This window comes from Varanus komodoensis, unplaced genomic scaffold (assembly GCF_004798865.1).
Source record: "Varanus komodoensis strain SLA01 unplaced genomic scaffold, ASM479886v1 scaffold27, whole genome shotgun sequence".
Lineage (NCBI taxonomy): Eukaryota > Metazoa > Chordata > Lepidosauria > Squamata > Varanidae > Varanus > Varanus komodoensis.
In genome coordinates, this window is record NW_025335701.1 from 10,179,843 (window position 1) to 10,203,565 (window position 23,723).

Below are 23,723 nucleotides of genomic sequence, written 5' to 3' on the forward strand. Positions count from 1 at the left end.
CAGGCTCCCCCGCCAGCCCAGCGCCTCACCCGCCGGGCCGCGCCGCAGCGCCCAGCCCGCCCGTCCCAGGCGCGCCGCGGCCGCCGCCATCTTTCACGAGGGCTGCGGGAGCGGCCGGCGACGACGGGGCGCCGGGCAGCCGGGAGGCGGCCGCCATCTTTGAGACGGGCGAAGCGGAGCGGCAGCATAGAGATACGCATGCAGAGGCGCCCTCTGCGGCGCGCCCGCCTGAAGCTCGGGCGGCGGCCGGGAGAAGGTGCGGGAGGGTCCTCGGCGGGGTCGCGGAAGCCTCTGGGCGCTCTGCGCGCCTCGAGGAGCGAGCAAAGGCCTCCTGGCCGAAGCTTTCGCGGACGCTCTCTGCTGCTGCAGACGGTCGAGGGCGGTGAGGGTTTCCGTGGGAGTTGCAATGAAGCGCTGCCGCTGAGCTGGTGTCGTGGGGGGGCGGGGGGCTCGCGTCCTATTGCGAGAGGACAGTCCTCTGTTTCTGAGAGTCTGGGGTCCTCGGGTGAAGCGGATGGGTGAGAGATTCAGGACGCATGAACAGAAGGGTTTGTTCCGCACAAGGCAGAGTTAAACTGTAGAATTCACTTCTGCAAGATGTAGTGATGGCCAGCCATATGGATGGCTTTAAAAGGGGCTTGGGCAAATGCACGGAGGAGAAGGCTATCCATGGCCTCTAATCCTCAGGGATCTCTTTACCTCCAGGATTCTATGCGCACCAGTTGCTGAATGACATTTCTGCCCTTATGGGTTTCTCATGGGAAGGTCATGGCCATTGTGTGCACAGGATGATGGAGGAGATGTCCCTTCGCCTGATCCAGTGTCCCTGTAAGGTTCCTCTCCCCGCTGTAGCAGAGAGCACAGACTCAGAGCCCACCCCCTTTCTTGGGAGCAGAACGACCTCTGTTCTCACAGCAAAAACAGCTCTTATCTGCGGAAGGGATTGGGCAAGTCAGCTTCAAGGTCGTCATCTCTGCTGCTCTTCCCTACAAGCTGAAAGCCATAAAGGCTTGGCATGGCTTCAAGAAACTGCCCTGGCTTTTGGACACTGAGAAAGCATGTCCAGCTATCTCGTGCTCCTTAACAAGCTCCTAACCATTCTTCCAGTACGGTTCATGGAATGTAAGGGCACTGGGCGGTTTCATGCAGAAGAAGGCTGTCCATGGGTACTAGTCCTCATGGAGATGTGCTCCCTAGAGGAGAAGGGTGGCTCTGTACACTATATGCAGGGGATGTGGCTATTGCACCCCTGGTTGGCCACTGTGAGAATGGGATGTTGGCTAGATGGACCCCAGTCTGACCCGGCAGGACTTATCTCGTGCTCTTAGCTGGCAGGGGAGAGCTGTCCCTTCCCAGGATTGTGTAAAGCTGAAGACCCCCAGGGAAGGAAGGAGAGGAGAGGCCTGCCCATCTGCCATGTCCACCTAGGCAGTGGCCCGACCATGCACAGTGGTCACTTGGCCACGGTGTTCCCCATGAGGGTGCAAGATGCAGGCCTATTTGAATTGCTACAAGTTTTGTATTTGCATCTACACATACAAAGGCGTGTATGCCAACAGAGCAAAGCTCAGGGAGCCAAGGTTCCACTTGGATGCCAGGAAGCACTTCCTGACATCAGGACCCCGAGGGCGTGGAATGGGCTTCCACGGGAGGTGGTTGAGGCCCCATCGGTGCGGGTGTTCAAAGATAGGCTGGACGTCCACATGGTGGGCATGTCGTGAGTGGAGCCGGCTGGAGCTGGGGGTCAGACTAGATGGCCCGGGGAACCCCTTCTGACTCGGTCTATTTCTATGTTTCTATGCAGGCGTTTAGCCAAACTGGTGTCTCTTTATTTATTTATTTGGCAATGCATAAACAGCCCCTTGAAGAGTGCTGCTGACCATGTGTAGCGTGATTCAAAACCAAACAGCTTTGTCAAACCACACAGACAAATCTCTTGCACTCTTGTGCCAAGAGCCAATGTGCAGCCACGATGATGCCACTGGACCGAGACCTGGGAGATCCAGGGTGCAGTCCCCATGGATGACTCTCAGCCTAACCCACCTCACAGGATTGTTGTTGTCGTGAGAGTAAAATGGCCAGGAGAACAGCCTTGGGATATAATGTTCTAATATTATTAAACTGGATGAGGCATGCAGGCCTTTTCTCCGTCTAAATTTGCATGGGATTGCGCCTTGGGGTGTCCCGAAACCGGCACACTTTTCGCTGCAAGAGAGCGAAAACCGCCCTTTGCGTTTGAGACTCGTTTCCCACTCCAATTTCGAACGAAGCCGAGGGAGAGCTTTACCATAGACGTGGGCAGGGATAGAGCGGCGCCACCGTACCTCCCGCAAGACCAAGACTCTTTCAAACGTCGCCCTACCCGTGGGTTTCCATAGCTCGTCTTGAGCTCCGCGCCGCCATCTTTGGAGCGGGCAAGGGGAACAGCCCGGGCTGCGGCGGCTGGGCGGGCGCCGGGAGGTCGTGCCCTGGCGGGGAAGGCGCGGCCTGAGGCGGCGAGGCCAAGTGGCGGCGGCGGCGGCGGCGGCGGCGCGGGCTGGAAAGGTAGGCCTGCGCGGGTGGGGCGGGGAGCGGTTCGCTTGCGAGGGCTGGGGTGGCGGCGGTTGGCGTCTATCTCCCCACGACCCCGGGGGGCTCTCAAAGCCCGGCTTAAAGCCGGGTTTAGGGGCGCGGGGCAGGGGCAGGGGCGGGGGCGTCCGCCTCAGGCAAGAGGCTCGCCGGGCGCCAGTCCCCGCGCCGTCGGGGCGGCTCGCCTGGAGCGCGCGGCCTTGCTGCGCCCTTCGCCGGGAAGGGTGGGCCTGTGCGGCCTGAAGAACCGGGGCTCACCGCCCCCCCAGGCCCAGAGCGAGCAAGAAAAGGGGGCTCGCGTTTGCAGCCCGCCTCCCAAGGGCCCCCCATCTGGCAAAGCGATGCATGGACTGGGGGAGGGGGCAGAGAAAGCCCCGGGCAGGCAGCTTCGGGGACAGCAAGGAGGAAGCCCAGGTGGGCCCAAAGAAGGGGTGCCAATGCGGGGGGGGGGGGACCGCCTGGCCGGGCACGTGGCCCCCCCCCTCTGTTGTGGGGCTCCCCTTGGGCCATCGCAGAATAGGGTCTGGACGTGACCGGCTCCTTGCATCCCCTCCGGGGCTTTGCTTCCAGCCCCCGAACCGTCCTGGCTGCCCTGCTCTGCATCCTTTGCAGCTTGCCTGCGTCTTTCCCAGACTCTGGTGCCCGGAAAACTGGACGCAGGACACCAGATGAAGCCCAGCCAGTGCTGAGTGAAGGGGAACCGGGAGTTCCCATGATCCATTAATGCAGCCTTCCTCAAAATCTGGAAAAATGATGCTTTCGCAGTTGCAATTTCTCGGTTTTGATTTCTTTTTAGCATGAGTCACCGGATTTAATGCCAGCTTTCTTCAGCATAATCATGGCATAGCTCAGCCTCCCCCAACCAGGTGCCCTTCAGGAGTCTTGTCACTGTTGTTCATTTGTCCCTGTTATTTCTGTGCCACCTAATGGCCAAAGCTCAGTGGGCTGTTAATATCCGAGACAATAAAAATAAGAAATACAAACACAATAAAAACAGTGTGAAAACACTACTTTTAAATTTTACATTGACATAAAAACATTTGAACAATGAAAATATGTTCTATACACTAAGCCTGCGTGAAGAAAAAGCACCGACACAAGCCCCACATATTTCTTTATTTTGTATCCCGCCCTTTTTAATTAAACAAATGGCCTTTTTAATTAAATGTTTTGGTTCTGGAAGCAGCCTTAACCAGTTGGCTCCAACTCCCGGCATCACCAGGGTGGAATTGGCTAAGCTAAGTAGTAATTATCCTGGGAAAGAAAAGTGGGAGTTAAAACTAGGGATCCGTGTGTGTGTTTTGTTTCCTAATAAAGGCAGAAATGTGGGCCACAAGTTGCGTATCATGCCAACTTACAGCCTGCCTTTGGATCAAATTAGCTTCCCGGTGATTTCCGACCCACTGAAGTCATAACAAAAATGCTTTCACGGGTCCTTCGGAAAATCAGAAGCTGTCTTATGCTGAGCTAGAGCCATGCTCCATCTAACCCAGTATTGCCAGCACTGACTGGCAGCAACAGCAGTTCTGCAGGGTTGCAGGCAGAATTATTATTATTTTTTATTATTATTATAACATTTCTGTGCCGCCCCTTGCCGAAGCCTCGGGGCGGCTTACCTTTCTGGAGATCCTGGGGACTCGATTTAGGGCCTTCAGTATGCAGAGCACATGCTCCATGCGCTCTCTCAGTTCTGCAGTCCTTGGATTGTTACGTGCACACCTGCCTGTGCACCTCCGCTCTTTGCTCCTTTCGCAGTCCTGATCAAGGGCATGGCTCTGCTCTTTTGAAAGAACCTGTCCTCCTCCCCCTGTATCTATCTATCTATCTATTTATTATTTTAAACATTTCTGTGCCGCCCCCATCGCAACAAAGCCTCGGGGCGGCTCACAAAGAATACATAAATGCATACATAGATAATGATAATATAACAATTTAAAAAAATCGTTTAAAAACCCCCAGTGCATTCTGGCTAAAATTTTTAAAATCCTAATTAATTCAGTAATTTAACAATCACAATAAGTTTTAAATAGAAAGGTCTTAACGTGGCGCCGAAAAACAAATAACGACGGCGCCAGGCGGACCTCTCTGGGGAGTGCATTGCATCTAAATGGGCTTTACTCTTCAAGTTAGGCAGCACAGTTTCTAGTCGTCATAGCATATGCAGGGAGACTTAAGTTTGATGCTGGCCACAGATGGAGGTTGAGAGAGCAATTAAAAAGTCTTACGATCGCTGTTGTTTAAATTATAAATATTATAATTATAAAGATCATTCCCCAGAGAGGTTTGTCTGGCACTGACTCTGTATTCCTTTTGGCGCCAGGCTAAAACCTTTTTATTCACCCATTATTTTAAGGTGGATTAGATTTTAATGTGGGTTTTATTTACTGAATGTATTGGATGTTGTGCTTTATTTTAATCTGTTTTTATTGTAAGACTGTCCCAAGACTGTTGTAGTCAAACGGTATAGAAAAGCTTTAGTAAAATAAGATGCCAACGACAATGGCAGGTTATAGCTAAGACTTGAGTCTTTGCATAGATGACAGCTGCCTTGGTGCAGCTGGAGTCCCCCCTTCATTTACTCGCTCCGCAGCTTTTTATCCCTGATTGCAGACTTCTTGTTGGCTTCTTAAGTGTGCCTCATTGGCTGCATCCAGCTTGAGGGGCTTCTTAACTTTGCAGTTTAGGGAAGGCTGGAGTCCTCCACAGATCTGTTTTCAAATGTGCGCAGCTGAGATAAGAACAGAGAACTGCTCCAGCTCCGTGCTCCACACAGAGTATACCGAATGTACATAACTGCATTCATTTTGCAGCTGCAAATAAGCTTTCTGAGTGGATATCCCAGGGGTGACGTCCTCTAACCCTTAAGCCGGCTTTGTTTAGGAATCTTAACGAATAAGTTTGAAGATGCTGATTGGCAGCATTCTACTCATATTAGCAGCTGCGAGGCCGAGGCCGGCAGAAGGAATCGCACTGATTTGGATCAGGGCTAGCCAGCTAGTGCCTCCAGTGGTTTGGACTGCAGCTCCATGCATTCTGGACTGCAGACCATTCATCAGTGTGGTGAATGGTCAGGAATTGATGGGCATCGTAGTCCAAAACCTCTAGGAACTGTCAGGTTGCCTGTTCCAGACCTTAAAACTATTTTCTCCACACTTGGCTTCTTGCAAATGTATTTTGTCGTCATCACCAGTTTCTTTCTCTTTTAGCAGCAGCTGCACTTCAGACATGGCGGAGTGCGGAGTCTCCAAGGGCCAGCGGGTGGTCGTGGGCTGGGATAGCCATTCTTCCCCCGAGGCCATCCAGAGCCTTGTGCAAAGCCTTCAGGCGGCCGTTGGAGCTGACGGTCACGTGTCTGTAGAAAACATCAACCAGTTGCTACAGTGTAAGTCGTCAGAAGGATCCGCTTCTGTGCTTGGGTTAAGATAGCCAAGCAGATGTGAGTTGGACAGCATCCAGCATCCCACCTACCCGAAGAACAACAGGGTTCCTCATTTTATCAGTAGCAGCCCAAGAAAACGACTGACCAGGAGAGCGGAGAGCTTGCGAGATATCAGCCTTTCCCACCCTTACACCCCCCGGGGGTATGTGACCACAACTCCCATATTGCTAGCCATACCGGTTGGGTGGTGATGGGAATTGTGGTTACAACACTGGCTGGAGGTTGGGTAATGGACCTCCATATGATCGTGTCTGTTCTGTTTGGGGCAAACAATTGTTTTGGAGGTAGAGTATGGATAGAACACACTGGAGAGCCAGGGTGGTATCATGGTTAAGAGCGTGGAACTGGGACTCAGGCGATCCGGGTTCGAGTCCCCGCTCGGCCATGGAGCCCACTGGGTGACTCTGGGCCAGTCACAGACTCTCAGTCCAGCCTACCTCACAGGGTTGTTGTGGGGATAAGCTGGAGGAGGAGAATGATGTAAGCTGCCTTGAGCCCTTTGTAGGAAAAAGGCAGGGCGTACATCGGGGAAAAAACAAACATTTGGCTACAGACATACAAGACTTCTTTATCTTGGCGGTATCGATTTTGCAAGGCGCTGCCCCGGGTATGTGAGAGAGCGCGGGGACGGCTGAGGCACAGCAGTGCAGAGCTCTTGGGCCCCCTGGTTGGCAGAGGAGATATGCTGGGCCAGCAGTTTTGCTCCTCGGCCTCCCTCTTGCTACCTCACAGTGCCCTCCAGCAAAGCAGGGAAGGCTCGTCCCTTTGCAGCATTTCCCGTAAACCAGCCTAGCCTCGCTCCTCGCCATCCCAATGTGTGCTCTCGTCACATACAGTGCACACACCTGAGATCACAATGTGGATTAATTCTGTCTCTTCAGCATCCTATAAGGAGTCCAGCTTTGATGCAGTTCTGTCTGGACTGGTACCTGGCAGCTCAGGCGTGCACAGCGCTGAAGTCCTGGCTGAAATGGCCCGGATCGTCAAGCCAGGGGGGCGTGTCCTTCTGAGGGAAGTGGTGACCGCAGAAACAGGTAAGGACCGTGGAGTGTCAGAAATGAATTAGGGTCAGGGGCTTCGTTGGACCTAAGCGATCATGCACGAGGGCTTGTGAGCTGAAGCTGCTTTTAAGGGGCCTGCAGTAGAACTACAGGGGGCCGGGCATAGCCGCTGAGCGGAGTCGGCAGAAAAAATCAGTGAAGCTTAGTTTGGGCTAAGACACTCATTCAAACAGTCCCCTTAAAATTCTACAGCTGCTGGGCACAAAGGTGATGCTAATGCCGCACCAGTGGCCTCGCACACAGTGCCCTCTGTGAAGGGTGGTGAAGCTCCTCACATTTCCTGACATCGCTGTTACACTCGCGTGAAATACAGTGTTTGGGAAGCAGATGCAGTGGCTTAAAGCTATGTGGTAGTTGACCTAACAGCTACTTTCTTGTGAGAATGAAGATGAAACAGGAGCAAAGGAAATGGCTACGAAGCAGTGCTCTGTCGTTGAAATCCCTCATGATGAGCCAGAGGACTTCTGAGAGTCACTCTCTGGGGGCTTGCTGGAAATAGTGGACTTAGAGCAGTGAGTGCCCGAGTCCCCTGAATTTATTCATCCATTGCATTCCTTTCTAGCTGCAGGAGAAATGATTCAGAAAGTAGCTAAGCAGAGAAAAAAACCCTTTGGTGGGATTGTCATGTTTTGAGCAGCCCATTCTGTTCTTAATTTTGGAGATGGCATTTCTCCGTCACATTTTTTCCAGGAAACAACAGCAGACTCAAGTCACTAAGCAAGCTGCCCACTGCCTTGACACTTTCCGGACTGGTGGAAATCAAGGAGGTACGTGTGCAGGCCTTAAGCCTTCTAAAATCGTGTTCAAAAAAGGGCATTCATTTCATCTACCAAAATGAATTAAAAGCTGCCAAAAGCTTAAAACTGCTTTTTAAAAAGAGGAGTCTTCCAAAAGAGTGCACAATATATTTTATGGTGGTAGCATATAACAACAACATGACATCATAATGTCTCTTCTAATTGTGAGAGGCATCCACAGTACATTCCAAAACTTTGTGGGACTGTGTAGACTCTACACTGTAGAGAGCAAGCCAAAGTAACAGTGAAAGGGCTTCTTTTGGGTCTGGATTGGTGAGACTTGTAAAAGGGGGAAATATATTTTGTTGATAACTTGGTAATGGTGCCCAGCCAGGAAGTGTGGTAACCCCCCTTATAATCAAACATGCAGCCAGGGCATGCCTCGTCATGGGTAAAAGAAAGCATGATCAGGGTGTCCTGTTCGCGTGAACTAGAACAGGAACCCGCAACGAATGTGCACGCTACGCAAGGATGAGAACAAAGCAGACCACGCTCAAGCATAACCGCCAGCGTCACGCCCTTGTAACCTCGCTTGCTTGCCTTAGCATGGGAAAGGTGCAAAATGTGCAAATGTAACTCAGCGGGGTTCCCCATTGTCCGCTGTCATTCCTGCACCTGCATAGCTGTAAAAGAGTATAAAATTAGCTGCATTCGTGTGCCCGGTACCACACTCTCACGAGTGCATGGTCCCTGCCGGCAGGTAAATAAATCTCTCGGTAATTCCAACCAGTCTCTGGTCTCGTCTGTAAAATCGCTCCATAACAGGAAGAATTTAGCTACCAAGCCAGTAACTTTTCCTCTCTTAAATTCCAGCTCCAGAAAACACCTTTAACCTCAGAGCAAACTCAGGCTGTCCGGGAGCGTCTGGGTTTGCAATGCAACAGTCTCTTCTTTGTTGAGATTGAAGGCAAGAAGCCCAAGTTTGAAGTGGGATCTTCACACCAGCTCAAACTTTCCTTTGCCAAGAAATCTGCACCACCTGGTAAGGGAGGTGGATGGAGTGCTCCCACTGGCAAATGTCTGATTTGTTCTAACCCCCTATAAAAGTAATATCCCATCTGAAGAGGAATGAGAGGTGCAGAGTTCTAGTTCTAGCGTAACAAGGAGCCCCCAATACCTGGTGATATGCAGGCGTGCGAGTCTGTAAGCGGAGCTCCATTCTTTACCATCCTACCCGCTTTGGTTGCTTTCAGAGAAGCCTGCTGTGGATCCTGCTGCCGCGCAGCTCTGGACTCTCTCGGCCGCTGATATGAATGACGACGACATGGTAAGCATGTAAACCCCGCTCTAAAACGAGTGGGATTTATTTTGTGCATTGCAAGTATACATTCCCTTGTGCTCCCTTTTCTCCCACTCCGAGAGGCTACGTATCTTAGGCAATTCCGCACACTTCCAGGGGGTTAAAACTCCACCAAGCAGAGAATTGCTGTATGTAAGTACGGGCATTTTCGATTCAACAGGGTCAGGGTGATTTTCCTCGTCTTCTTTTCAGGATCTGCTGGATTCTGATGAACTTCTGGATGCAGAAGATTTGAAAAAGCCAGATCCGTCTTCTCTCAGAGCCCCCTCCTGCAAGGATTCTGGAAAGAGGAAAGCCTGTAAAAACTGGTGAGAGGAAAAGCGCTTGAACATGGGCTCACGTCCAGGTAGATTTCATTGTGCTGTGATAGACCCTGGTGGTTTAATGCATGCACAAGGCCCTGGTGTTTGCCCTGTACGGCATAGCTTAGAGCCAGAAGCAAGCCTGCTGGACGGCGTGCAGTTCTTCCAGCGTGTAGGCGTCGCTTTTATTTTAAATATTTGTTTTGGCAGTAACCCGTAAGGTTGGGCAAAAGAACACAATAACTGTAACACGATTTCTTTTCTTCTGATCTTTATTGCTGGGATAAGTTACGACCTGCATGCAAGTATGCACGCCTGCACACAAGCCAAAATGTTCAACAAGGCCTAGGGCGGTGATGGCGAGCCTTTTAGAGACCGAGTGCCCAAGCTTCAACCCAAAACCCATTCATTCATTCATTCATTTATCGCAAAGGGCCAACACTACAACAAACCTGAAAACTGGGGGTTTAGTTTAGAAAAACACCTCACAGCTGGTTCTAGCAAACATACATACATGTATACATACATGTATACATACATACATACATACATGTATATATATCGTGGCTGTGCACCCACCGGCCATGCGAAAGCTCGGACCAGTCACGGCTAATGAGTCGCGCCTTGTGACGGCATCGCCTGGCGTTGCTACTCCTTTCCGAGCATGCGCATGGCCCCTGAGTGCGCTGTTCTCCGATGCTCGGCTGCTGGGGCGCTGCTGGGACGAGTTGGCTTGCGTGCCGACAGAGGGGGCTCTGCGTGCCGGCTGCGGCACACGTGCCATGGGCTCGCCACCACTGGCCTAGGGGAAAATCCAGACGGGAGCGATAAAGGGAGTGGATCGCACTCTTACAGATACACACTTGGCAGTAAATCACAAGGAAATTGGCACTGCCAAATCATCAGGCGTAAGATGGGGTTCGGTGAGAAACCTCAGTGAAAAGGAATTTCCGCATACATAATATTGATGACCTTGACACGGCGATCGGCAATTCCAGGTGTTCTGCCCTCTTTCGGATAGTAGGCAGAAGGAAGTGCAGCCATGGCTGTCACAGAAGAAATAAACGACGGGAGTCCACACCAAGAGTCCCGGCTGCTTTTTGCCTGAGCGGATGTATAACTGAGAGCCAGTGTGAAGGCTGCAGTGAGTTCTAGTGCCACGAAACTCACTGGGTGCCTTACAAGAGGAAGAAAACCTGGATATAAATGCCGTGAAGCCACAACAACAGCAACTGCAACGCGGTGAGTGCTTTGTTGAACGAGTCCACTCACACAGCCTGTTTCCTATGCAGCACCTGCGGCCTGGCGGAGCAGCTGGAGCAAGAGAAGAGGAGCTTGCAGCCCAGATCTGCGTGTGGCAATGTAAGGACGCAGCTGCTGGCCGGGATGAGTGGCTGTCACGTCAGCTACGTTAGCATGTGGCTCTCACGAGCTTGATTTTGCAGGATGACACTCGGGTGACGTTCAGCTGTTTGTGCATGTGACCAAATAGATACACGTGACACTCATGGAAGAGGAAATTGTGTTAGGGTTGTTTGTGTGGTGTGAGCAGGGCAAAAAGAGTATCAAGAAATGTGACTCCAAATCCTGTTTATTCCCCAAATCTGGAGTCTCCCGCGTGGTGCCTGGCTTCTGATTCACTTGTTGGTGAACCGGGCTGCCCGTCTGCTGCGGAGCAAGGCCTGTGCTCCTGCGCCTCCTTCACCGGGTCCTCAGGAGGGTTTGGGGATGGGGAGCTCAGCCCGTGCTTCCACCTTGTGCTGCGGTTCATGGGCAGGTGCCTTTCCTTCCGGCTCGCCAGCTGGCCTTCTGGGAAATGAGCAGCCGTGGGAACCATTTTATCCAGTGTGCAGCCCCCTTGCGGTGCGCGCTTCCAAAATTCCAAACATGCCCCCCAAGCTAGGAAGGATGGGAGTGGCTGGGACCCCTCCCATTGTATTGTAGTTGTAAGTATTGGGTGTACTTGGGTGAAACCTCACTCGTATTCAGTGCAGACTGCCCCCCCCCCCCCCCCAAGAAAGGGCAGGCATTCGGAAACACCGCCCTCGTAGGTGCTGACCCGGCCTCTCCTCTCCCAACAGTGTTACCTGGGGGACGCCTTCCGGTGTGCCAGCTGCCCTTACCGGGGCATGCCAGCCTTCAAGCCCGGGGAGAAGATTCTCCTGGAGGAGGATAACCTACACGATGCCTGAGAAGGGACCCGCACCAGGCCGCCTCTCGCGGCTTCGGGACTCCTTTGTGCCACTGACATGACCCTCGCACTGGGGAGTTCCTTCGTACTGAGGAGAAGCGCGGGGACTGTGCGGGGCAACAGAAAGCAAAAACATCCCGCTGCTCTAAACGGACATGCTTTCCAGGCTAGCTTCTGAGTAGCTGATCATCTCGGGGGTTCAGGCATTCCCTCTTTAGCTTACCGTCTAGGTGCTGGCCACAAAAAGAACACACTGGCAACTGGTGCCATCCTTTTCTGGAAATCACGGAGCAGCTCCGAGCTACTGCCTTTAGTCAACACACGAAGCTTTCTTTCTGTGGGTTTGGCTGCCAGAGGTGACCAAGCCGCGGTACGCCGAGACGTCTTCGTTAACTGTATGTATGTATTCCTTCTCTGTCCTGCCACTGTAATGGCACAGGGAGCTGAAATTAAACTCACAAAGTGAGCTGCCTTGCTTTCATCTCTCTCTCTCTCGCTGTCTTCCTGGGCTCAGTGGAGCTCACGGCTTGGGTGAAGCTGCCTTGAATGAAAACCTTCATGCTAGAGGCATTGGCAAAAGAGGTACGAATGCTTCTCCTTTGAATTCCTTGGGGTGCAAACCACAGTCATGACCTGGCATGCTAGCCGCCCCACAACTCCTTGACCTGGGGGCAGGGAGATGGGAGTGGTGGTAGTTCCCGACCGCTGTGTCTGCTGCGTATTGGGCCGCTTTTCCATTCCAGCTTCCAGTCCCTGCCCATACTGGGATTGCAGCCAGGTCGGAGTGGCACCCCCACACCCCAGCACCGCATTCAGGTCAGTTGTCCCAAACGTGGCTCTCTGCGTCTTTTGCCGGTGACGCTCACCTCACTGACCTTTATATACCTATTTGTGAGAAGAAAGCTGCCTGCCACATCCTCTGCAGGGCTAAGTTGGGTTTGGAAGGGAGAGGCTGCGGGGCATTGCCTGACCCGCCAGAGAGGCTCCCCGGCCGTTTTCACAACCAGTTGCCAGCATGTGTTTCCCACCAGCTCCCTCAGGGGCCGCTCTGCCAACGGCTGCATGTGCGTCCGGTGAACACGTGCAAGAATCCCCAGTCAGCACGCAGGTTGGCCCTGCCCTCTTTCCCCGTGACACGTTTTCTCGGGCGTTCTCCGTGCGAGTTGTTCCACCCTAAAAGAGTGAGACGTAGTAAGCATTTGGGCCATGTGCAGAGTTGCTCTGTCTCTGGGCAGTCTGCCAGCCTCCTCATGGGCGGGGGGGGGAGGGTTGGGGCCAGTGGTGGGACTCTTCTTGACACTTCTTTTGTAAGCGCAGTGTGTGTGTGAGAACGTTCTTCACCATGCAAATCGGGGTCTCTGCATTAGCTCGTCCCTGGGTGCGAAAGCTGGTTACTTTGTCTATTTATAGGTACCATAATTCTTCTAGCTCCATAAAGATGCATTATTAATGGTGGAACAATGTGCTAACACACCGTTACAATGAGCTGTTTTTAATAGCAACCAATTAGCAGTCTAAATAGTGTGAATTCAGTGTTGGTCTTTAATCATGAATGAATCTTGCATCCTCCCCTCACCCACTCCCCCTTAATTTCTATTTTTTTTTATTTTTTGTTCCCTTCCTTCCTAATAGCTGCTTAGATTAAAAAAATGAATCTCAGTCTAAGAGCAACATGAAAAGATTGTAGGAACTCCCGGAAACGTTAAGTGTTCTGTACTTTTTCTCTGTATCTTTTACCAAATACGCATTCTGAAGCTCTTCTCTAGAGCTAACTTCCCTCACCGGATTCTCTCCAGATGCTGAGTGCAGCTTCCAGGTGCAGAAGCTGCCATGTTCCCCCACCCGCTGCTCCAGCCGGAGGACAGCCTGCTTCCAAAGCCATGTATGACTTCTGATAAATCATGACAAATAGGCTTCCGTTCCCCGAGCTGGTCCCTTTTGCTCAGTATCACCTGGCCCTCCAGCACAGTTTCCAACATCAGCCCTAGGCAGGGATGCCGGAAATTGGGCGCGCTTGCGCAGTGAGGCCCAGGAGAAGCCGTGCACGTCCTCCTTGCAGCCTCCCGAAAACGGCAGCCAGGCTGGGCATGAGAAAGGTAATGGGCCTTCGACGCTCTCTGGGGCGTCTACAATTCGAGATGTAGTCTTGCCTTGATAGTTCAACTGTGCAGTTTCTCTTCAGTAGATACAGGCCATGTCTCATTCCAGGGAGAGGGATCCGTCTCTCCCAGGGAACACCAGGAACCAGCCTTTCCATTGAGGAGCAGCAGCAGCAAACTGGCTGGGAGCAGACTAGAAAGCATTGCCATCCGCTCTCCACGAGGCCTCAAGGATGGAGGCCAGCGGGCTGAGAACCCCTGCCAACTCTCAAAGTACTCTCGGGTGTAACCCGTCAGGGCCTGACGCCTTTGTAACGTTCAATGCCCCGAGGAGCCCCTCGACTTCTGGGGGGCGACTCTAATCTGAGCCCCTAAGTCCCCAGCCTCATCTAATCTCCTATGCGGATCTCCTCCGTCCTGCTCTGGGGAGAACACAGAGGCAGAATAGTCATTTAGCATCTGTGCCTGTTCCCTCATATCAGTCACCGGATCTCCTTCCTCCTTATTTAGTGGTCCCACCACTTGTCTCCCCTTCCTCTTCCTATTCACATGCTGAAAGAAGCCCTTTTTGTTGCTCTTGATATTCTTGGCAAGTCTCAGCTCGTAAACAGCCTTAGCCTTGCGAAGAATCCTTCTGCAACGGGCCTCCTAATCCCTCTAAGCACCTCCTTTCGCATCCATGGTGGCGCTCTCCTCCGCCTCCCCACCTTACTGACTAGAGGTTTCGTCAAGGATTGTGCCTCCAAACCTCCCTTGAATAATCACATCCCAGATGAGGGTGAACCAGGTCAGGCTGTGGTATGCAAGGCGAGAAAAGCGGATGTGGAACTCCCGTGCTCGGTTGCAGCCTTCGTTCTCCGTCGCCGATCTGAAGTCTGTCTTGGAATCCAAGCACTGAGGGGGCCTACAAGCTCCTCAGGGAAATACGAATTCCCAAATCCCTCTTGGTCAGTTGACAACCCCGCCCGTGACAGTGGCTGGCCAGTGTTCCCTCTGACGGCTGCATTGCCTACAGACCTTTCACTTGCCTGGCCTCAAAGCCAGGCTGGAGCTAAAGCAGATGAGGTATTCCCAAGGGAGGCGCAGAGTGGGTGGAGGGGGTGCGGGCCCTATCCCGACCTCCTGCTTCTCCTGGGAACAGCTGTCCTTGCTTTTCTGGTGTTCGGCAAACACCGACTTGGTCTGCAAATGGTCTTGTGAGGTTGCTGAACGACACCCTGTCAGGTGTGCCCACCGATACTTAGAATCATACTAGGAAAAAAGAAGCACACCCCCATTTCTACGTTTATGGCCTTTATTGAGTGTTCCGATTGGATTATATTGTTATCATCTGAATTCCATCTTGCTAGGTTTTTAATTCTGTGTATTTTTAAATTTTAAAAATGGCCCAGTAAGTCACCCTTGCTGGATGCCCAGAGGAAGGTGAAAAACCTCCAGGACCTCTGGCCAACCTGCCCTGGAGGAAAATTCCTTCCCGACCCCGAAAGTGGCGGTCAGTGAAGTGTCCCACTGGGGGTTAGAATTGGCCCATGGGCCAGCAGGAAAGGGGAGGCCCATGGAGAGGGGAGGGTGGCCAGTGAGACAGCAAAGAGAGAGCCCCGCGGGGTTGAAGGTGGCCAGTGGGCCGGCAGGAAAAGAGAGCCCAAGGGAAGAGAAAAGAGAGAGAGCGCCCCACTGGGGGTTGGAAGAGGTCCGTGGGCCAGCCAGAAAAAGGGACCCCATTCATATATTTATTACATACTTCCACCTGCCGATTTCCAAAGCTCTCCAGGCATTCCACCAAAATTGCAATGGAACCCAACTTTTCCCATCCTGGGCCTTCTGAACACGTGCAGCTGAGTCAGAAGGGATCAGCACTGTTCTCGTATATATATATATATGACCCGCTTAAAGATGTAATTATATTTACTGGTCTGTAAGCATCACATACAAATGAATATTTTGCATTGTTTTATTTAAATTAAGATGAGCTAGGCAAGCTTTTGAAGCAGTCATTGAAAGTATCTAAGATTGTCTCTTCTTGACCTACTGGGCATTTCAAATCAACCAGTCAAAGCTTCTAGGATTTGATTAAAAACTTACTGAGAAAATTATAAAGAACAGGGAAAGGAGAATCACTCTGCTAGGAGATAAACAACCTATCTGCTAGGGACCTGCCTCCAAGAGGGAGCTGCGCATCTGTGGTGCTTTATGCCGAAGTGTTTCCTCACACATCCCTTTTCCTGAAATCGAATTCCTGTGTGTGTTTCTTGCCACACATGATTTTTGTCCATTTGCTTCTCGCTGGAAACTGACTCTTCTTGCTTTCCAAGCCCTGCCAAACCTTGCAAGTGAAAATGGTTGTCTGCACTTCTTGAAGCAAAAATGTATTTGCACGAGGGAAAGATGCTTACTTTGGAGAAGCATCTCTCTTAATCTTGGAAGAATGTATTGCATGCCATTCCTTTTCATGTGGAAAATTCCTTTCAGTACAAAGTGAAGCATGATGGACAGGAAGCGTGAGAGCAGGGGTGCCTAACCTCAAGGCCGTGGGCCGAATCCAGGGCTCCGGGGTTTCTAGAAGGACCCCACCCCCTCTTCCTGCACCGCACAGTCACTGGGCAGCTTCCAGCTTTCCCCGCATAAGCCATGAAATGCCTTCTCTGAAGCTAAGCCAGTGCCTGGAAGGGCTCCAGGTCACCCGGAGCTGTTCTCGGGAGCGTTTTGGCCCTGCCCTTCCTCACTGCCGCCAGCTTCCCGCCGTAAGTTTCCCAAGATTGCCATCTCAGTCGCTTTCACAAAGGCAGACCTGTGACTGTGCTGCAGCATCGGCATCGATGGGAGTCCAATGCCCACTGGCCACCGAGGCTGTGTCTGCGCTTCAACACTTCCTTGGTTACTGCAGGAGACATCGCTTCAGGGCTGTCCATTGGTGATTTCATGGTAACCTGGAAGTATGCTGCTGCCTGGCAACCAAGTCGGATGTTTCGGTCCTTAGAGGCTCGACCATTTCCTAGATGTTTTGGTCCGTAGAGGCTGGAGCATTTCCAGTTGTGGACAGCCAGATAGTCTGTTTCTCTCGGCACTTCCAAAAGGCTAGTGCTCCTCCCTCCCCCCCAGGCCCCGGAGAAAAAGGCTCTGGGGCTCTTGGCTTATGTTTCCCCTGGAAAAGACGGTGATTAAACTGTTTTGAAGGGCATTAAAATAGTGGACAATTTCATATTATATGTAACTCACCCATTTGCTTGGCTTCAAAATGTTCCCAATGTGTGTCATGTTTTCACCCACTTTGTCATCTTGGCACCGTTCCTTGTTCTGTGCATTAGATACAGAATATGTCCGTGAAGCAGTTGTGATTGGGTCCAGGTTTCTTTCTAAACCGGTTACTTCTTCATCCAGCGGCCTCTTTGCGACGGGTGCCTTCTGATTTTCAGAGAAAACGTTTGGACAGCTTGGAACCAAGAAACAACTGACTGGAACACTGTGGTGTGACCCACTGCGATAGCATTCTGTTCTTGGAAATCAAGTTCATCTTCAGAATGACTGAGATTATTCTTTTTGGCCACTTCATATGCTGTGCGAAATGTCTTAACTGCAACGTCCTCCTCAGAAGAGGTGGATTTCATACATAGCTTTTCCAGTGGTTCCTTCGGAGCTTTTTCCACTAGCTTAACAGCAGCCTTATTCGCACACTTTCCTTACAGTCATTTTCCCCCTTAAAGACAACTGTTGTTTTCCTGTTTTGCCATAGGCAGAAAGTTCACAGTTTGCCCACTTTTTAGATATCTCCATCCTTGTTTTCTTCTCACCACCAAACAGTCCAACATTTTGACACTGAATGCAAAGAAATTTCTCATTTTTTTGCAAAGGACTGGTCATGGTAGGAAATGTTTGTGTTCTAATGCCCAACAGCTGAGGCAGTTTGTATAGACACATCTCTCTTCAGGAAGAGGTTGCCAGTTGGATTTGATTTCATTCCACTCTTTCAGCCTCTTCATGTAATTTCTGTTTTTTCAGCACAGGAGATGAGAAATAATTCAGGATTTGTCATTGCCATGACAGCTGGAGCATGTGAGACAAAACAGATTCTGATGGAAAGATGCCTGAACTTTGTCACTCTTCCAGGTCTTCTTTGAGAGACCAGGGCCCTGGCCAACTCATGAGGACTAATTAAATCCAGACTTTCAGGCAAAGTTGGAGACCAGGACAGTCTAATAATATCTCCTAAAAAATAAAAAGGTGCTGGACCTTCTGTTCTGGCAAGTGATGAACAGGAGAACACATTCTAGCAAGTTCCACCAGGAAAAAATGGCCTTCCAATGGACTGATGGCAGCTCTCGGATGGCACCCATTCAAGCTGTATGAGTCATGTGCTTTAGGAGGAGCATGTAATCCAGCTACTTGAAAATCTCAGTGTCTTTTTTAAAAGCAAGTTTCTAGCTCTCTTGATTCTAAAAGTAAACTTGAAGGTGCCTGCTGATAGCATGTCAGAACTCAGAGGAGTGAATAATAGAGTGATTGGGACATTGAGAAATCATGCAAACATTCACTGCTATTGCAGATCCCAGAATCTGATTTTTCCTGGGCTGGTTTGTTGTATTGGCAGGTCAGGATCCAGACGGCCTTGAAGACTGGTGGCTGCCATCCGCACAGATGCAAATCCTTTTCTTATTCCAGGGACTGAAAATGCTGTCTTCTGATCATTCCAACCTTGAGATGGTACAGCTCAGTATGTCTGCATCACTGTTTTATTATTGAGAGAAAAAAATGACACACCGCCTGCTCACTGTGGGCTCCACTGCTGTGTTTGTGTTGTACCAACACACCCACCAGTATCCCTCTCTGGCAATTCTCTGCCTTTTTGTCTGGCTTCCTGATCTATTAGAAATGCCCCCGTGGCTCCATCGAGCACTCATTCATTAAGTGCTCTTGCGATTTGTTACCGGTGCTCCAGGAGGAGTTCTGTCCCCATTGGCTCAGTTTTTCAGGGACAAGCTTCCTCCTCTAAGTTCAAGCAATCTTGACGGTGTCAAGATCTCTAGTTTCACCTTTGCCAGCCTGGAGTCCTCTGCATGACAACACTCAGCATCCTCCAGCCAGTGTGGTCCAACATGTCTAGCTCAATATTGATGGGCTCTGACTGGTAGCAGCTCCTGAGGACTTTCTAGTAAGATTCTTGCCTAACCTTACCTGGAGAAGTAGGGGCTTGAACCAGAGACCTTCTGTGTGCCAAGCAGGTGCCCTACCCCTGAGCCATGGCTATTCAGTGAAAGTCACCCCAGATGCGGCGTGCCCTTCCTAGACAAAAGGGGTCGAACACTTCCCTGAGACTGTTGGGAGGCCTTAATACAACCTGCCTTCAGCATGCTTTCTTTGAAATAATTATTTCTTCTTTCGCTTCTTGTCTCTTCCATGCCAAAGCAAAATTTGCCCTCATATTCTTTTATGAGTTCCCCAATCACCTGCTCCCCAGCCAAATTTCCTACCCCAAATCTCTCCCCATTAGAGATGCTGCTCTTGGGTCATTTCCAGCTCCAAACGTTGCTTCTGACCCTTCAGGCAGGGGCAGACAGGCAAGTTTCACCCACTTCAGCTCCTCTGTGAGCTGCCCCATGCCCCAGAGCAATGGTTTGCCCAGCTGCCCAATTCAGCAGTGGCAAAAAGGGTATTTGAAGTGGGGAATGAGGCTATGTGGGAATGCAAGAGTGAATCTGAGCTGGCGCAGAAATGAAATGTTGTCCTCGCAGTGCTCTGAAGCATATGGGCAGGTTGGTTTTCCGTCTCGTCGCTGCAGCCAAACTGGGCCTTGCGGAGCTCCTCCAAAGCCAGTGGGCTGCACTCCCCCGACTCTTCCTTCCCTTTTTCCGTCCACGGAAGCAGCAGCGCCAAGCTCCAGGGCCTTGACTAGCGTTGGCACAGAGGTGCTTGCCAAGCACCCGCAGTCCAGCCAAGACCCCCACTGGAGACCGGCCTGGAGACCTTGCAGGAGCTGTCCGTGGTGCTGAGCTAGGCTAGGGGTGGGCTTCGGAGTGAGAAATCCCATGCGCCCTTCGCAGGCACCAAGGCAGCCACCACGCAAACCATGCTTAGCAGGGGGCAGGCTCCGCTGCTGATGGAAAGTGCAGCCGCCGAGCCCCAGAGCTGGGGGTCCAGGGAGCTCTGTGTCTGATCCGTGACGCGGGGCCAATGCGTGTGGCTACCAGAGCTTTCCGGCCCACTCTTTCTAGGTGGCGTCCGTTCTTCCCAGGCAAGGAAGAGGCCAGTGCGTGAAGACGCCATATAAAAAGGCGGCCCTTTGGGGGGCCCCCTCCCCACTCCTTGCAGTGACTGTGGCATTGCTTCCACATCAGAGCCGTTTACCTGCAAAGGGATTGGGCTGCTGCTGCAAAGGCCTATTGCCTATTTTGTGGCCAAGATCCTTTCCCCAGTCCAGTACCCGCCAGATGCGTTGGGCTTCAGTTCCCAGTGGCTCCCAGCCAGAAGTCTTCCCACACACCTGGAGGGTGTCAGACTAGGGAAAGCTGTTTCCTAATGTTGCGTGCGAGAGTCCCCCCCTGCAGCTTGCACCATGCTTTTCCTCAATGGGCACTTTGCCTTTCGCATATTAACACTTTTATTCAGTTGTTACCGTTTTGGTAAAAATCCTATTAAGAGCCCACACACGTATTTAAAATAATAGTAAAACTAGTTTTAAAAGGCAGAAGATGCAATAATCACGCTGTTCTTGAGTGGGGAGTGTCAGGTGCCAACTGTGCAAACTTGACTGTAGACTCCTTGGGGCAGGGACTTCTAGGCCATTTTGTTGTATATTACATATGCTTCAGCACCTCTGATACTCGGTGTATTTGGCAGCAGGTGAAATCTTCCCCATCTCATATTCCCAAAGCAGCTCACTTCTGTCCTCATGGTAGATCTTTAAAAACACGCCCCCCCCCTCCAAAAAATGTTTTCGCCCAACAGAGGCAAAGGCGCCTGGGGAAGAAAGCAGGGACGGGATCAGGAAAGCAGCCAAGAGGGGCATGGCCCCATCCATTCCCCCTCCACTGTGGGGTCCCCCGGCATCTGTGCAGTGGAATTCCACTCCAAAGGCTTAAGGAAATTAAGAGCTTTAAGCTCAACTAAGGTGGCATTTTTGGCCTGGCTCTTCTTGCGTCAAGGCCCACCCACCAGTCCTGGAACGCCACTGAGACTTGTCTGAAATAAAATCCAGGAGGAGGTCTGAGAGAGGTTCCGCGCCGTGCATGAGCGGGATTGGCAGTATCACGCAGGATCAGGCCTCTTCCCCCGTTCCTTTGTGGTGAAGCAAATGCTTCCTATCAGCGCTGACTTCCAGCGTGATCTCTGCGAGGACTCCCCGAGAACGCTGAACCCTCCCAACAAGCTGGCCCCCGTCTTCTGGACTAGCAAGGCAGCCAAGACTGGATTCTCCGGCCACAGAAGACACAGCCCTCCTCATTTGCAACGATCGGCGGGGATTTTATTAGTGAAAATACCAGTGCTAGGACCAGCAGCGTTTGTAGAAAAATAAACTGATGAGCAGCGGTCCTGTTGCATACAAAGATTTGTTCAAATTCGCCACAGCAGACGCTGGAATACAAAGGGGAAGAAACCGCCTGGAAGCAAGCATTCCATCTCACGCAGGAAACTGGGCTGGTTTGCACTTTTTGGGTGGTCCCTGCCAACAAGGGCTTTGTTCAACGGCACCCACACACTCTGGCGCTCCATTCTGATTCAAAAGGAGGTGCCGAGAGTCCCCAGGGCAGTACCTGGAGTCTCCCATTTTCCCCCCAAATTATTTAATGTCTCCTCTTTTACACAGACCAAGATGGATTTGTGCGAAATGTTTACAACATCCTAGCAATTACACAAAAGGTTAAAAAGGCAGGTTCAATTTTTGGGTAAGTATCCATTCAAAGGTGGTGTCTATTTGCAAATATTTCAAGGTCATCAATCTGTTACGGAAGGTGAGCATCACTCTACCAATGTAGTCACTGCCAGTCCTCTTCCTGTCACACGTGCACAAAACATTCATTTACACTGATTATTTGTTAATTTCCACGAAACAGGTAAATAATTTTAAAGAGTATGTATGTCAGTGAATATTAAAGACCGTTCGGTAGGACATGGATTGATAACCTCCTTCCAAAATGATGCCACTGCTGGACATTGCCAAAACATGTTTCAAAACCATCTTTGCTATTTTCCACTGCTCACACTCCCTTATCAAAGGGAGACCCTCCCTTATCAAAGAGACACTGCTGTGCCCGACATGCACAAAGCAAACTCTTGCTGAGTAAGACCAAGCCCAAGGCCTGCAGGTGCAACAGGGGAGCACAAAGCAGCGAGCTGCTCGCATGCCTTGTTGTCGGTGCCCAGATCACTTTTGCACTTTCCCCCAGGCCAGAGATGCCAACCCACCAGGTACTCCTGAAGACTCCCCTGCATGTCACCACGGCCCTGTTTCTCCACCACGGTGGGCTTAGAAATTAGTTGTTCTACCGACAAGCTTCCTGGCCTGGCCCCCTTCTCTCTGTGGGTGATTTGTGGCACTCCTAGTGTTTAGATCCACAGCTCTCGGCAGCCCAGCGTGGCCCAGCCAACGGTGTGGGACCCTGGGAGATGGGGCCCCAAGCCACTCACCTGCCTTCAGCTGATGGGGGGATGCTCTTTATGTCCACTAAGGCCAGGTGTGAAGCCACCAGGAAAAAACTAGCAAATTCCAACCTTGGGAAGTGGGGGAGGAGGAGTTGTCAAAATCAAAGGACAGAAGGGCAGAGAAAAGAGCAGAATACTACAGAAACATTTGGGGTGGGGAGGAAGGGAAAATTCCAAGTGTTGCGCCAACTGGAAGCCCTGGAAAGCCGCAGCTAAGCAGCTGGCCATGCATCCTGGCCCACCCATCCTGACGGCTGGACAAAAGCTTCTCAGCTATTTATCCACTGCCGTGTGTGAACCCAAGGAATCTCCATGCCCAGGTTTAGACAGGGAGGGATATTTTGAAACAAACAATTCTGCTTTTTGTGTTCAGAGAGTGGAATCTAGCACTGACCAAGGGGGCTGTATCTTCCCTGCCCTACAGCCCCCAAAATCTACTCCCAAGGGGTACCCCAAACCTCCAGAGATTCTGAAGACATGAGATGGGGTGAGTGGGTGGGGCAGGGAAGCTGAACCAACTCCCAGTTCTATCCATGAGAGCAATGTGGGCAAGAGAGAGTCAGTCCCCTGAAGTCCTTGTGCCCTACAGTTTCCAGAACACATCTGAATGGGCTCTCATGCCTTCCCTGGCAGGCTGGAAAGCTCCAAGAAAGTTCTGGGGACAGCACAGGACTTCTGAGAAAGCAGCTCAGGAATCTGCACATGAGGACAATGGCGGAGTGATGTGGGCTGTGAGACTGGTCCCCGGGGGGGGGGGGGGCAATTTGCCCAGGCACTTGTGGGACCCCAAGAGTGATCCAAGCCCTTCACAGGGAGCGCCATCTACAGAGCAAACAGTGTCCCTGGCCACACGCAACGAGGCATCCGGGCCGAATACATGAATGACGAGAAGAATTAACTCAACAGATTGTCACAGCACCTCTCCCGCAAGACAAGTGCTTGGGATATTTCACAGGGAAACCGCACGATTAAACAACAACGAACCGTCATTTTCCCCAGTGCTCAGGAACTAATTTTTGTAGCATTTGTTGGCCTTGACCAACCACGACTTCACTCGCAGATAAAGGGCACACCGAGGAACGGCCAGCGTCTGTGGAAATGCACTTCACATCCATCCCAGTCAGGTATATGAGGTAGCAATGGAAAATGTGTCTTTTTGCGCAGGCTCTGCTGTCATCCAAACACAGCACTGAGAAGAATCCAGGGTGCTTCTTGCCAGAAGGAAGAGTCTAACATGAACTGTTTTCCAGCTTTCACATTCTGCCATACGGAAAGGGTTTGGTTCATTAAAGTGCATCTCTCTCTGTCTCTCTCTCTCTCTCTCTCTCTCTC

At 51.4% G+C, this 23,723-nt stretch overlaps 2 protein-coding genes across 2 annotated transcripts in view; one reads left to right on the forward strand and one right to left on the reverse strand.

Moving 5' to 3' along the window:
- COQ9 (coenzyme Q9) overlaps window positions 1–113 on the reverse strand; it is an 11,276-nt gene extending 11,163 nt beyond the window's left edge. Inside the window, exon 1 of the mRNA XM_044434204.1 lies at window positions 30–113. Coding sequence (XP_044290139.1) covers window positions 30–90 — 61 coding nt within the window. The 5' untranslated portion in view covers window positions 91–113. The remainder of the gene's footprint in view (window positions 1–29) is intronic.
- A 5,608-nt stretch (window positions 114–5,721) lies between these two features.
- Window positions 5,722–12,124, forward strand: CIAPIN1 (cytokine induced apoptosis inhibitor 1). Its single transcript, XM_044434244.1, has 8 exons — window positions 5,722–5,950; window positions 6,889–7,041; window positions 7,759–7,835; window positions 8,679–8,847; window positions 9,059–9,132; window positions 9,358–9,473; window positions 10,760–10,829; window positions 11,549–12,124. The coding sequence occupies exons 1-8, from the start codon at window positions 5,794–5,796 to the stop codon at window positions 11,657–11,659; spliced, it is 927 nt and encodes a 308-aa protein (XP_044290179.1). The 5' UTR covers window positions 5,722–5,793; the 3' UTR covers window positions 11,660–12,124.
- The last annotated feature ends 11,599 nt before the right edge of the window (window positions 12,125–23,723 follow it).